The sequence below is a fragment of the Sapajus apella genome, unplaced genomic scaffold (assembly GCF_009761245.1).
Source record: "Sapajus apella isolate SASKATOON/1434 unplaced genomic scaffold, GSC_monkey_1.0 scaffold73, whole genome shotgun sequence".
In the NCBI taxonomy this organism is placed as follows: domain Eukaryota; kingdom Metazoa; phylum Chordata; class Mammalia; order Primates; family Cebidae; genus Sapajus; species Sapajus apella.
The window spans coordinates 564,883-578,800 of record NW_022437013.1 but is presented as its reverse complement, the minus strand read 5'-3'; the positions used below and the strand labels follow the sequence as shown (position 1 = coordinate 578,800).

The following is a 13,918-nucleotide window of genomic DNA, read 5'->3' as shown; positions in this document are numbered from 1 at the left end:
ACATGATACATGAAACAGCATAATAGCACTTGAAGATAGACTGTGATAACCTAAATATCATACTTTAACCCCTAAAACAACCACTAACATAACAAAAAGGAATTATGCCCACAAAAGAAATAAACAAAAATTTTAAAATATAATTCAAAAGACAACAGAGAAGGAGGAAAAACAAAAAGGATGGAACAGAAAGAAAATATACAGCAAACCTCAAAGTATCATTAATTACAAAAATATAAATGATTTTTAACACTGCAATTAAAAGGTAGATTGTCAGATTCAATAAAAAACAGGAAGATACAACCATATACTAACTACAAGAAATGTACTTTCTCTACAAAGACACAAATCAGTTAAAAATAAAAGGATGGAGAAACATGTATCATGCTAACACAAAACAAAATAAAGCTGGACTGACAATATTGAAGTCAGAAAAGTAGGCTTCAGAGTAGAGAATATTACCAAGAATATAAAGAAAAGTCATTTCAGAATGACAAATTCACCAAGAAGACAATACAATCCTAAACATTTGTATATCTAATAATAGAGCTTCAGAATGTATGAAGGAAAAATGATAGAACTACAAGGAGAAAGGTAAATCTACAATTAGTGTTGGAGATTTCAATAACCTTCTCTTACTAACTGATAGAACAAGAAAACAAAAAATAGGCAAGGTATTGAAGATTTAAACAATACTATCAACCAACTTAACATAGTTGACATTATACAAGACTCTAAACAACAGCTGCAGAAAACATTTTTTGCCAAGTTCCTACAGAATTTTTACCATGACAGACTATAATCTTGGCCATAAAAAAAACTCAGTAAATGTGAACAATACAAAGTACTTCTGACTACAAGAGATGCAAACAGACAAGTTACAAAAGAAGCCATATAGATAGGCAATAAATACTTGAAATAATACTCAACATCACTAATCACTGAAATAAAAAAAAACATTCTGATATAATTTGTTCTTTTTAGATTGGCAAAGAATAAATAAATTGATAATGGACAGTGTTAACAAGTATGGAAGTAAAGCTATCCATGTGTTACTTGTGCAAATGCAAACATAAAAACTTCTGGAGACAATATATCACAAGTTTTAAATGTACATTCATTTTTTTTTATTTTTTATTTATTTTACTTCAGGTGCATATTATATTTGGCATTTCTCCCCCATGTTATCCCTCCCCACCTCCTGCTGTCTCTCCTCTACCCAACCAACTGTCCCCAGTGTGTGATGCTCCTCTCCCTGAGTCCATGTGTTCTCATTGTTCAACACCCACCTATGAGTGAGAACATGCGGTGTTTGGCTTTCTGTTCTTGTGTTAGTTTGCTGAGAATGATGGTTTCCAGATTCATCCAAGTCCGTACAAAGGACACGAACTCATCATTTTTTATGGCTGCGTAGTATTCCATGGTGTATATGTACCACATTTTCTTTGTCCAGTCTATCCTTGATGGGCGTTTGGGTTGGTTCCAGGTCTTTGCTATTGTATACGTTCATGTTTTAATTCATCAATAACAATAAATGCTTAATGCCTTTAAGCATTTAAGTTAAGAAAATAATAGAAGTGGACCAGGCATGGTGGCTCGCACCTGTAATCCTAGCATTTTGGGAGGCTGAGGCAGGTGAATCACTTGAGGCCAGGAGTTCAAGACCAGGTTGGCCAACATGGTGAAACCTCATCTCCACATCACTGCACTCCAGCCTGGGTGACAGAGCAATACTCTGTCAAAAAAAAAAAAAAAAAGAAAAAAAAAGAAAAGAAAGAAAGAAAGAAAGAAAGAAAGAAAGAAAGAAAGAAAGAAAGAAAGAAAGAGAAAGAAAGAAAGAAAGAAAGAAAATACAAGTGTACAGAATATATAAAGTTCATCAAAATTTAAATTTAGATTGAGTGGATATATAAAAACCATCACGATAATATTAAATGAAAAATGCAGATTACTAAACAGTATACTTAGTGTGATCTCATTTTTGTTAAAAGAAAGTACATGAGATTCTTCTATAGGTGGGGAAGGGGTGGGGTGTGCTCCCCCACCCACTGCTGAAAAAAAAAAGTCACAGAATTTAAATTATTTTCCTATAATTTAATGTGTTTTGATGGGTACAGCAAACCACCATGTCATGTGTATACCTATGTAACAAACTCGTACATGTATCTGTACATGTATCCCAGAACAAACTACCATGGCATGTGTATACCTATGTAACAAACTTGTACATGTTCTACACATGTATCCCAGAACTTAAAGTATATATATAAAGAAAAAACAAGTTAAGGTCATGCAATACTTCTTAATATCAGAAAAAGAATACCCCCAAAGCTATTTCCCTTTTGAAGAAAGAAGGAGGTGAGAATTGAAAAAGGAAGGGCTGAGATACAAAAGAAAGGAAAAATAAGAAAGTCCACCATAATAACAACTATAGTTTAACAACTAATAACATATGTGACACTTTCTGTGTGCTAATCACTGTCATAAGCAATTGACTACATTAATCAATTTCATCCTTACAGTAACCATGAGGTAGACACTGTTATTGTGTTTTACAGAAGGGGTAAATGTTGCTCAGAGTAAGCTAAATAACTTTCCCAAGAGACACATCTAGGATCCAAACCCAAACAGCATCATTCTATGAGCCTGAACTCTTAACCACTACACTAATCTACCTCTTTATAGGAAGAAAGGTAAGTAGAAAGAAATAATCAGAGAGCTAACATTTACTAAGCATGTAGGTGCCAGGCACTAGGGTTGATTTTAAAGCCTATCCAAAGCCTCACATCTAGTAAGTGCTAAAGAGGGGACTCTGACCCAAATCTGCCTGACTTCAAGACCCACGCTCTTTCAAGTGTACCCTGATACTTGGCCAACCAGTTTCTCAATAGTTTATCACAGATTTCTTGTATGTTTACAATGTCCCAGAGCTTACAATGTCTATAGCTGATTGCTAGAAGTGGCTAGAAATCTTCGGAGAGTAGTCCACTGAGATCACTTCTAGTACAAAGCTGTCCAGGCATTTCAGGGAGACTGACCATTCGGACTCAAAACCTAAGTACCCAAAATTTTTCCAGTGTTCCCCTACAAATCTACATGCTACCAAATGCCAACAACAGGCAACCCATTCTTATTATTCATGGATTTGTATATTCAAAAGCCATATTTCAAAAAATGAACACACCCAAAACTGCAATATATTAAAACGTTAATCATGCTGGGTGCAGTGGCTCATGCCTGTAATCCTAGCACTTTGGGAGGCCAAGATGGGCAGATCACTTGAGGTCAGGAGTTCGAGACCAGCCTGGCCAACATGGTGAAATCCCATCTCTACAAAAATTACAAAAATTATCTGGGCATGGTGGTGCATGCCTGTAATCCCAGCTACTTGGGAGGCTGAGGCAGGAGAATCACTTGAACCCAGGAGGCGGAGGCTACAGTGAGCCAAGATGGTGCCACTACACTCCAGCCTAGGCGACAGACGAGATTCCATCTCAAAAAAACAAACAAAAATATCAATCATTAATCTCATGATGGCTGGGACCATGTCTCTCTTGATCACTATTGTGTCTCCCAGCATACAACACAATTCCTGGCATTCATCATTTCAACATATTTTCCCAACTTATTCACTCAATGAATATTTATTGAGTACCTACCATGTGTGCCATGCATTGTGTTAATTGGAAAGATATTGCAGAATAGAAAATAAAGTCTGTAATCTCATAAAATTTACATTGTAGTGTATCCACTGGGTAGTGGGATGCTGATAAAAAACAAGTACAGAAGTACATATTCAGAATGAAAACTGGTGTTAAATTCTATAAAGAAAAAATAAAGCAAGGTGTGGGAAATAGAGACAAAGGAGTTGGGGAGGCATGCTCTTATATACGTTATTCAGAGAATACTTTGCTGGTGAAGTACCATTTAAACAGAAACCTGAATGTACAAGATTAAGACATATGGCTGGGGGGAAACCATTCCAGGCAGAGGCAAAAATAAAAAGCCTTGGGGGATGGGGAGAATGCCTGGTCTGCTGAGATTCAACAAGGAGGCCAGTATAGATAGAAGAGGGGTGACCAGGGAGAGAAAGAAAAGACAGGTTTTGAAACCAAATGCAGGACATTATAAGCCTTAAAGCACTCTAGTTTTTATTCTGAATGACATGGGAAGTCAGCAGAGAATTCTGAAGACAAACGATATCATCTGACTTACGTTTTCAAAATATCAATCTGATGCTTTGTGGGAACAGAGTAAATGAAAGATAGGGTAGAAAACAGACCTGCTAAGAGGCTGCTGTAATAATTGAAGTAAGAGATAGCTAGGACTAGGATGGTAGGAGTGGAGGTGGTAAGACATGATCAGATTCTAAATATATTCTAAAGTAGAGCAACAAGATTTACTAATGGATTAGATATCAGGTGTGAGAGAATGAGACAAGTTAAGGATGACTCTGAAGTTTTGAGATGACCAACCAGAAGGATGGAGTTGGCATTTTCTGAAATTGAGAAAAATGTGGGAGGAACAAGTTTAGGGGTACAACAGTAAGAGTATAGTTTTGGAAAATAATATTTGACATGCCTAATATGCATCTAAGTGGCAGTGTTGGGTATGTAACAGGTTATATAACCCTGCAGAGTGTGTGTGTGTGTGTGTGTGTGTGTGTGTGTGTGTGCATACACATGTACATATATGCAAATGCAAATATTCATATGGAAAATGCAAATGCAAATATTCACATGGAAAAAAGGGCTAAAAGGAAAAGTAGCAAAATAATGTGACTTGTCATCTCTGGAGAGTGAGACAATGAGTGATGTTCTTTTGTTTACTTTTATGTTTGCCAAAGTTTCCAATTTTTCAACAAGAAAGATACATTACTCTCACAATCAGGAAAACATTAAAGAATTTTTGGTTTTGTCTTTAAAGAAGGAGTTTGATAACTGTTTTGAAAATGAGAAAGGGAAAAGTAATCGTTTTATAAAGGAAAGGCCAGGATTGCATATCATAGTTTTAAGGTTGGGCAATTGAGGCCTTCTCAAGAGAATGTTAGGAACCTGCGGAGGAAGCTTAAGGCAGAAAATAAAGGAAGGGGAAGTAAATAACAGAAACTTAAAGAAAGCAAAAATGTAAGATAGCAGAATTGGTATTCAAAGAGAGAAAAAGTGGGTTAAATTAAAGGTGAGATGGGTGAATATTCCTAGGCTTGGGTATGAAAAGTAATCTCACACTTGAACCGAATTCTGAAAGACTAAGATAGACAGAGGGAAATTCTAGTAAAGAGACCAGGATGTAGAAGGTAGAACACAGACAAAAAACTAAAAATTAAAAATAAATTAATTAATTAAAAGAAGGTATAACACAGAGATAAAATCATCCTGTAATGAAGAAAGAAATTCTGTTCCTAAAAGCAAATGGTGCCAGTTGCGGACTGTACAAGATGAGGCTCTCAGGGTAAGCAGAAACCCACTTCAACCTTATAGGTTAAGTTAAATATTTTAAGATTTATTCTAAAAGTTGTAAAGAGCCATGAGAAGATAATAAATGGGAGTCACACAGTAAGATTTATGTTTCAGAATTATCACTCTTCTGTTGTGCAGAAGACACATTTAATGCTAGACAAAACTGAAGAAAGGAGCTATGTCTGGGGACTACTGCAATAAGCCAAGCACAAAAAGACTACGCCTGAACCAACCTAATTACAATAGGAATGAAGAGGCTGCGATAAATACAAGTAATGTTAAGAAGCTATAATTTTCTGTGAATGACTGGATTGGGAGGGGTGCGTAAGAGAGAGGAGTTTCTAATAATTCCCAAGTTGCTTTCTTAGGTGATTATATAAATAGTGGTATATTCACTAGGATGGAATACATAGGAGAAAAAAAATAGCTCTGGGGAAAAATAAGTTCAGTTTGGACTATAGGATATCTAGGAAAAAACACTGAGAGGGATGTGAGGCTTTGGAGGAAGCAAACAAAATGGGTTTGTTATCATATGTTAAGACGTGGGGTTCTGAAATCAGAAAACCTGGCTTTGAATCCTGACTCCACCACTTACACCTATGTGACCTTGAGCAAATTTTGAAAATTTCTGAGTTCAGTTTTCTCATCTATAAAATAGGAATAACAATAGTAAGGATTCCATAGAATTACTGCGAGGATTAAATGAGATAACACATCTAAAGCACTAAAGTCACCACACATTTAACAAGCATTCAACAAATGTTAATTCTCTCTGTGTGAACTTCTGTACTACCCTGTGGTTTTGGACATTTACATTCTCAGAGGATTGATGCAGGAGTTGAGTCTAATGTAAATTCAAACCATCAAAAAGAATAAATGAAACTTTCAAGTTCTTCTAGTTCTCAGGAATTCATATATGCGAATTTATGTCATATATTCATATACAAGAATTTATTAACACTCAATTGAAAAGAAATGAAAATATAAACAATATCATAGAGAATAAATACAATCAATGATTTAAAAAAAAAAACACATTATTCCTGTCCGTAATAGCAATATAAAAAATGTTTGCTGAATGAATAGATGAATGATTTTATCATCAAGACAAAAATGTATCTATAAGCATAAAAGACCAGCATTTTTTATTTTGCTTATGTCAAAAGTAAATTTAACTCATGTTCTAACACATTTCCTATTTAAATTATCTAGTTATATTAAATTTATATCACTTATTTAATTAAAGCCTATATATGAAAACATCGCTGTCAAAGGATCAATACTCATTATAAAATATTAAATGTAAAAACTAAGATATTTTTATACCTCTTTTCACATTCCACAGTTTGTTTTGGCTTGTTTCTCATGATAGAAGTTGAATGATTAAGAATCCTAGAAGTAAATCAACACATTAATTCCCAAATATATTAAGGAGAATATTATATCACATTATATAAAAAATCTCCAAAATCAACTGCATCTGGTCCTTGAAGATCTTTGCTAGAAAAGAATATTTAAATATTATTTTGATCAAGTGCCCATAAGTGCACTATTTATACCAAAATGAAGCTCAGCAACTTTCCATGCATCTTCTTTTATAAACTCTCTCAAAGTTTGGGTATCTTCTAGCCATGCTATTATCGCCCTTTGCATATCTAACTTTTGGCTAAGATAGAAGATAAAGAGATAAAGAGGTATCATCATGACTGATTTATTTTCCCAGCACAGCAAATGATATGAGGCATGTTGATGCAATACATAATCATTTTGCCAAATGAAAAACTTTAATCCTAAATGCAAAATCAGTGCTAAAATTCAAGTTTTTTTTTAAAAAAAGCATGTGTTTCTTAAACTTTTAATAACTAAACTATTTGAAGAAAACCAAAGAAAAGATAATGATGAACCATTATTAAGAGAGAACTATTTGTATATAATGTTACATAATTCTAAGTATTAATCTCAAAGTCTAAAGTAATGAATTATTAACTATCCTTAACATAAGTAACTATATTTATTTAAGAGGTTTTTTTTCTTTCTTTTTTTTTTTTTTTTTTTTGAGACAGAATTTCACTCTTGTTGCCCAGGCTGGAGTGCAATGGCACAATCTCCACTCACCACAACCTCTGCCTCCCAGGTTCAAGCGACTTGCATGTCTCAGCCTCCCAAGTAGCTGGGATTACAGGCATGTGTCACCACACCTGGCTAATTCTGTATTTTTAGTAGAGATGGGGTTTCTCCATGTTGGTCAGGCTAGTCTCGAACTCCTGACTTCAGGTGATCCTCCCGCCTCAGCCTCCCAAAGTGCTTGGATTACAGACGTGAGCCACCCCACCCAGCTATTTAAGAGTTCTTTATGTTACTACATATACAAATATAATTTTCGCTTTTAAAATTTAGTAACATAGAAGTAAAATCTCTGCCTTTTATTCAAAATAAAATCTCCAGATGTTAACTACCCAAAGAATATAAACAAATTTTAAATAAAAGCTACATATTGACTAATAAAATACATAATGATTAAATAAAAGTTGGTAATTACAGAAATATGGTTCACATAAAGAAACCAAAGTCCATTACTCTGGGTTACTCACTAGCTTGGATCTAGTAGGGCCTCACTAGGAAAAACTGATAATGAGATGCAAAGGACAAGTATCATACACAAATCAGTGTAACTTTGGGCCAAACAATTTCAGAATTAAGGACACTTATTCTTCTTTATATAGGCATGCATGAAAATTGACTTAAACTCCTAAATGCAGAAAAATTAAGGTAATGAAATATCCAAAACTATTAGGAAAAATATTTTTTTAAAAGGAGAGAGCAGTAAGTACTATCCTTGGGGAAATATCAGAATTATTGGAAGGTGAGGGGAGTCAAACTGTAAAGGCTTTCACTATGGTAAATTCTGATTCCTTCCCACCACACATTCATTAGCATTATGATTACTTCTGTGTATGAGTCATATTGAAACAGAAAGAAAAAAAGTTGAGATCCACTTACCTATAAAATATATTTTATGTACTTGAGAATTCCCTATGTAAAATTTTGCTATGTACACTGTATTTTATGTTTTACTCTGACATCCAAAGTCAAAACAAACATCTATTCTAATTAAACATCTAGATTATTAACACACTTTCCTAATCCAGTTACCAGTACTTATTTTAAATAAAAGACTATGTAATATAGCTATGTCAACCTAGCCCCTTAATACTTGAAGGCCTCCACAAACTAGATACTTTGATGCATGTCCTGTTGCTCTGGTCCTCTGGAAGAGTTTATCACTGAATGATGCTCTACAATTTAAAGGCCTCCATCTGTATTCACATTTCACATAAATCAACCAAACCAAAAGATGGGAGAAGAAGATGTTTTTGAAGAGGACAGGGTAGTCATTTGTAAAGAACGCAGAAATGAAAGAATAGATAGATTTCAAGGACTAAGAGATCTACCTAAGTAGTTTTAACAGGCTAGAGGTTAACACAGTGCTCCTCCAATTGAAATGTTCATATGATCAGGAAAAATAATAAAACACGTAATGTCCATAATTTCTATAATACTAAAACAAAATTATAAACTTCCCAAACCTAGTTTTGCTTTCCATGATCCTTATTTATCCTTTAATTATAACTTTTCATAATTACTTTTTGGTATTTAGCTATATTACATAGTACTCAGAAGCACATCTTTCAACAGCAAAGAAAAAAATCTCTCATGACACACCTAAAAGCAAATAAAATAATTATTAAAAGGAAAAACATAACAAAATACTACAGAGTAAGTTAGCAGGAACAAACATGCAATGAGAACCAGTTAAATGAAGCTATTTATTGCAAAGTCACACATATATTTTAATCCTTTCTTTAGAATGATAACAAAATTTAAGAAGCCAGCTAAACATGTACTTATTAAGCCCCTTAAGATAATCAATATAAGAAAAAGAGCAGTAGCCACTTTTCTAACACTAACATAAATGAGTAGGACTCGTGGAAATTTGGAGAACTGGCTCAATAATTTATAATACATATCAACTTTTTTTTTGTTTTTCAACAGAATTTCCTTTTTTATTATCAAGTTAATATTAAAAATATTCTAAGAGTATCATTTTATTCTCAGTTCCTTCCCTGATTTCTTTCTGCTCTAAAAAACATGCTCTCTTTTTTATAATTTTATTTTGGTAAGAACATTTAACATGAGATCTCTCTTAAGAAACTTTTAAGTATACAATACAGTATTGTTAATTACAGGTACAATGTACAGCAGATCTCCAGAACTTATTCATCATACAACATTATTTTTAAGATACTGATTTTTTTCAAGACTATCTTTTTTTAAAATTTCCCAAATGACACTGAAGGTAAAATTATAACTTGCTGAATAGCTATTCAAAGATAATCAAAGTCATTGATTCAGAATAACTTCAATACAATCAGATACAAGTAGAAATAATAATCCAATATTCTGACAGGGGATGATAAAGATTGTTTATCAATTAAAAAAATTCAACAATAAACTGTAAACATAAAGTAGCTTAATCTACATATCTTAAAGTGGGGGGCAAAGTGGGGGCAGTCAAAGTGGGGGGCAGTCTTTTAAATAACTGGGCTTCAGACTTTAAAACCATATGAGTTACCAACTTGATGGTTTATTTGCTGATCTCTTTTCCAGTCTTTTTGAGTATTAATTCTGTATACTATCCTCTTGCTGCTCCCCTAGGATAGTTTCATGTACCAAGTACTAGTATAAAGTTTCTTAAATAATCAAAGACATTTTAAAAAATAATATGAACAAAGCAAGTGGCAAAACCTGCCATAAGAAAATCATCACTGAACTCAGTGTAAGCTGTTTTTTAACTACCTCTAGTTTGAGAGAAGATACATGGCTTCATTTAGCTGAGAGCTAACATTGCATTTGTCTTCTACTAGTAGCGAGTTAAAGAATAGTTAAGTAGTATACAGTCAAAGTAGCAGTCCTGGATAATACTTCCTGGTAGGTGAGGGTAATCTTAATACAGTTAAATTATTTTTAATCAAGACTGAAAACAAACAAAAAATTACGATAACTGTTTTAAAACCTAAAAAGAGATGTTACAACTTCTGGCCTACAATTTTAAGTAGCATTTCAGATCCTTCACTAATATATTTGGAATATAAGACACAACAATACAGCATGAAAAGGAAAATCTACAACCAGAGAAGGAATAAATTACACCAAAATCACTGTAGGATACATCTTTATATAGGATTATGCTTAGTTTTTTGGTCTCATTCAAATTCAAGTATTGTGACAGTAAACAAAAAATTTTAATTGTCTCAATCTAAAAGATCTAAGCAATAAGAACATATTGTAGAAGGAAGAAAGATTACTTAATAGAAAAAATACTAGATTTAGCATTAAAAATTTCTGAGATCCAAATTAAGTTCAGACATTAACAGAATTGGCCAGGGATCTAAAATTCTCTATACATTATCAAATTTAAAAGTAAAATGTGCTCTTTGGCTGGGAGTGGTGGCTTACGCCTATAATGCCAGCACTTTGGAAGGCCGAGGCAGGTGAAACCCTTGAGGCCAGGAGTTTGAGACCAGCCCAGCCAACATGGCAAAACCCCATCTGTATTAAATACAAAAAAATTGCCAGGCGTGGTGGCATACACCGGTAATCCCAGCTACCTGGGAGGCCAAGGCATGAGAATGACTTGAACCCAGGAGGCAGAGGCTACAGTGAGCCAAGACTGCACCACTGCACTCCAACCTGAGCAACAGAGCAAGACTCTGTCTCAAAAAAAAATGTGCTCTTTACTTTATGATCATATTATAAATATTATAGTGTCTGAAAAAATTAGACATACTTATCACAACAATGTCACTTTACAACAATATTTAATCTAAAAAGTTCTTATATTAGTATGTACTAATATCTAAAATGAGAAGCAGAAAAATTACTTTTACATATATCTTGAAGAACAGCAGAAGTTTTTTTTAGGTAGAGCATATAATTTTTAACTAAATTAATGGCTCCTACTAATTTTGAATGTATTGATTTACTTTTCAAGTGATCAACCAAAAATATTATTACTGAGTACTTACTATGTATAAGGCACAGTGCTAGGCGCTATTTTATACTGATTAAAAAACTATCACCAAAAACAAAACCAACGAAAGATAATGATTTAGTCAATGTTTTGCCTAGGCTAGAAAGAATAATTTAAGTCATATGAATGGATGAAAAACTAATATACTAATAGGAAAAATGGAAAGTACAGAAATATTGTACATGGCAATATAAATATCTACAATTAAGCACTCAAATGCTATTCCTAATACCTGAGAAAAATGGATATGGCTGTGGAGTAGAGTGATATGATCTTGGCTCACTGCAACCTCTGTCTCTCAGGTTCAAGCAATCCTCCCACCTCAGCCTCCCAAATAGCTAGGACCACAGGTGCACACCACCATGCCTGGAAAATTTTTTGTATTTTTGGTAGAGATGGAGTTTCACACCATGTTGCCCAGGCTGGCCTTGAACTCCTGAGCTCAAGTGATCTACCCACCTTGGCCTTGGCCTCCCAAAGTGTTGGGATTACAGTCGTAAACCATAGCACCCAGACAGCTGTGGGTTCTTAAGGAAACAATATTCTCTTCCCATAATGATAAATACAATTATTTCACCTGCTAGGTAGAGGAGATAGAAACTTTTTAAGCTCCACAGAACAAGTAGTGGCTTGCTTCATCAAACCTCTTAAACCAAAGGACAATCAACACTTAGATTATATTGGAGAGGGGAAAACAAACACAGCCTCATAAGTTGTCAATTTTAAAAAGGCCCTTTAGAAAGGAATCACAGGAAAAGCTGAAAAGATAAACATCACAGAAAAGGCTGACAGAAAGTTATAGTAGAAGAAAAATGTGAACTGTGGATAAAGATACATCAACAAAGAAAGAAATAAAGATTAGTGATTTTCTAATATGATTTTGTTTACCTATAAATGTAGCAGCTGTGCAAAAAAGATACTTAGGCTATTTAGCTTATTAGCTATTATCTAGATTGCCCCTAAAAAGTGGCCCCTAGAAACCATATATTTGTCATTTGATGTTTTAATTGTATTTTTCAATGTACATTTAAACAAATGCCAGTATATTTAAATTTGAAACTTCCCAAAACATGGTCATATTAACCATAAACATTTATTATTTTGAATAAATGAAATAAAATACTTATTACATATCCATGTTAGATGCACCAACATATTCTCTTTTCTCAAAAAAAAAAAAAAAACCACTCAGATCTTTATGATTTCAAAACTATAAATGTAGTCCTCTCAGTACATGAAGATGGCAATAACACCCGACCCTCAGCAGCATATGGGACTTTTCCTGCATTAGAAGTGGACTTGTCTTTATTTTATTCTCATTCACACAGTGTCCTTCTCATTGCCAACAACATGTATTTGAAGAAAGACTAACCAAAAGATGGGGAAAATGGTCTTTGACCAAGAAATAGACCAAAGTGAGCCAGTGACCCTCAAATCATCATACTGATTTAATCAACCCTTATAAAATTTAGCCCCATTCTAAGGAGTTTAGATATATCCCAAGTAATTCAGAATCTGAGTTTTAAAAAGCACATTATATATACGACATGTACCTATATTTAAAAAAAGCTTACAATGTAAATAATGCTACGGTGAGCTAAAATTAATAACAACAAATAAATCAGTTATTATGATTCAGCACATACATAGGAATAAAAAAGAAATAACTAAGCAATATTAACTATAGTGACTACGTATATGAGCACATTTTGTTAGTTGTAAATGTAATTTTACATTTCTGTCCTAAGTATTTCCTATTGCCTTTTAATACAGGTTGAGTATCCCTTATTTGAAATGCTTGGGATTGGACTTCAGATTTTTGAATGAGGGATGCTCAATCTGTAGTTATCCCTTGAGATAGATCTTAAGAGGGCACTATTGTTTACTCAAAACTTCATATACTTTATTTGATAATCTTTAATAATCAGATTTAACGATTATAAAACTTGCCAATTCAAATCTCATTACTGAAAAGAATACCTGTTCTTTTGTTCTTGCTGCAATAATTGAGCAGCTATTTTCCTCAAATCAGTTACTTCCTTCAAATCATCATCCTCTTCCTCTGTCAGTAACTGTTCTTTCTCAAGTCTGAAAGGTGACACAAACATGGTTATCCAAAAAGGAAGGAAGACTATATTTTATGCCAGCTTCCAGAAATAGAAACCATTTTTGTTTTTAACACCATATGAAAGTTAAAATCCTACATTCTCTACTCATTATGAAATGTAGCATACTGGCTGTATTAATATAATTAATGACTAACAAATAATAGCAAGGTATATAAACATTTTTTAAATTTCTGAAATGTGTAATAGTCATAGTAATCTAAAAGTGTATATTCTCCAGCCTTGAGTATAATAAGGACTGC

At 33.6% G+C, this 13,918-nt stretch overlaps 1 protein-coding gene across 5 annotated transcripts in view; it reads right to left on the bottom strand.

Annotated features, from left to right (window-relative positions):
* Positions 1 to 13,918, bottom strand: part of LRCH2 (leucine rich repeats and calponin homology domain containing 2) — a 118,526-nt gene that overhangs the window by 45,835 nt on the left and 58,773 nt on the right. For 2 of the 5 annotated variants that reach the window (XM_032250764.1, XM_032250765.1), the window contains exons 11-13: positions 13,531 to 13,638; positions 8,699 to 8,776; positions 6,786 to 6,851 (exon numbers count right to left, since the gene is read on the bottom strand). In XM_032250764.1, coding sequence (XP_032106655.1) covers positions 6,786 to 6,851; positions 8,699 to 8,776; positions 13,531 to 13,638 — 252 coding nt within the window. The remainder of the gene's footprint in view (positions 1 to 6,785; positions 6,852 to 8,698; positions 8,777 to 13,530; positions 13,639 to 13,918) is intronic. The other 3 variants (XM_032250766.1, XM_032250767.1, XM_032250768.1) reach the window with 2 other exon arrangements.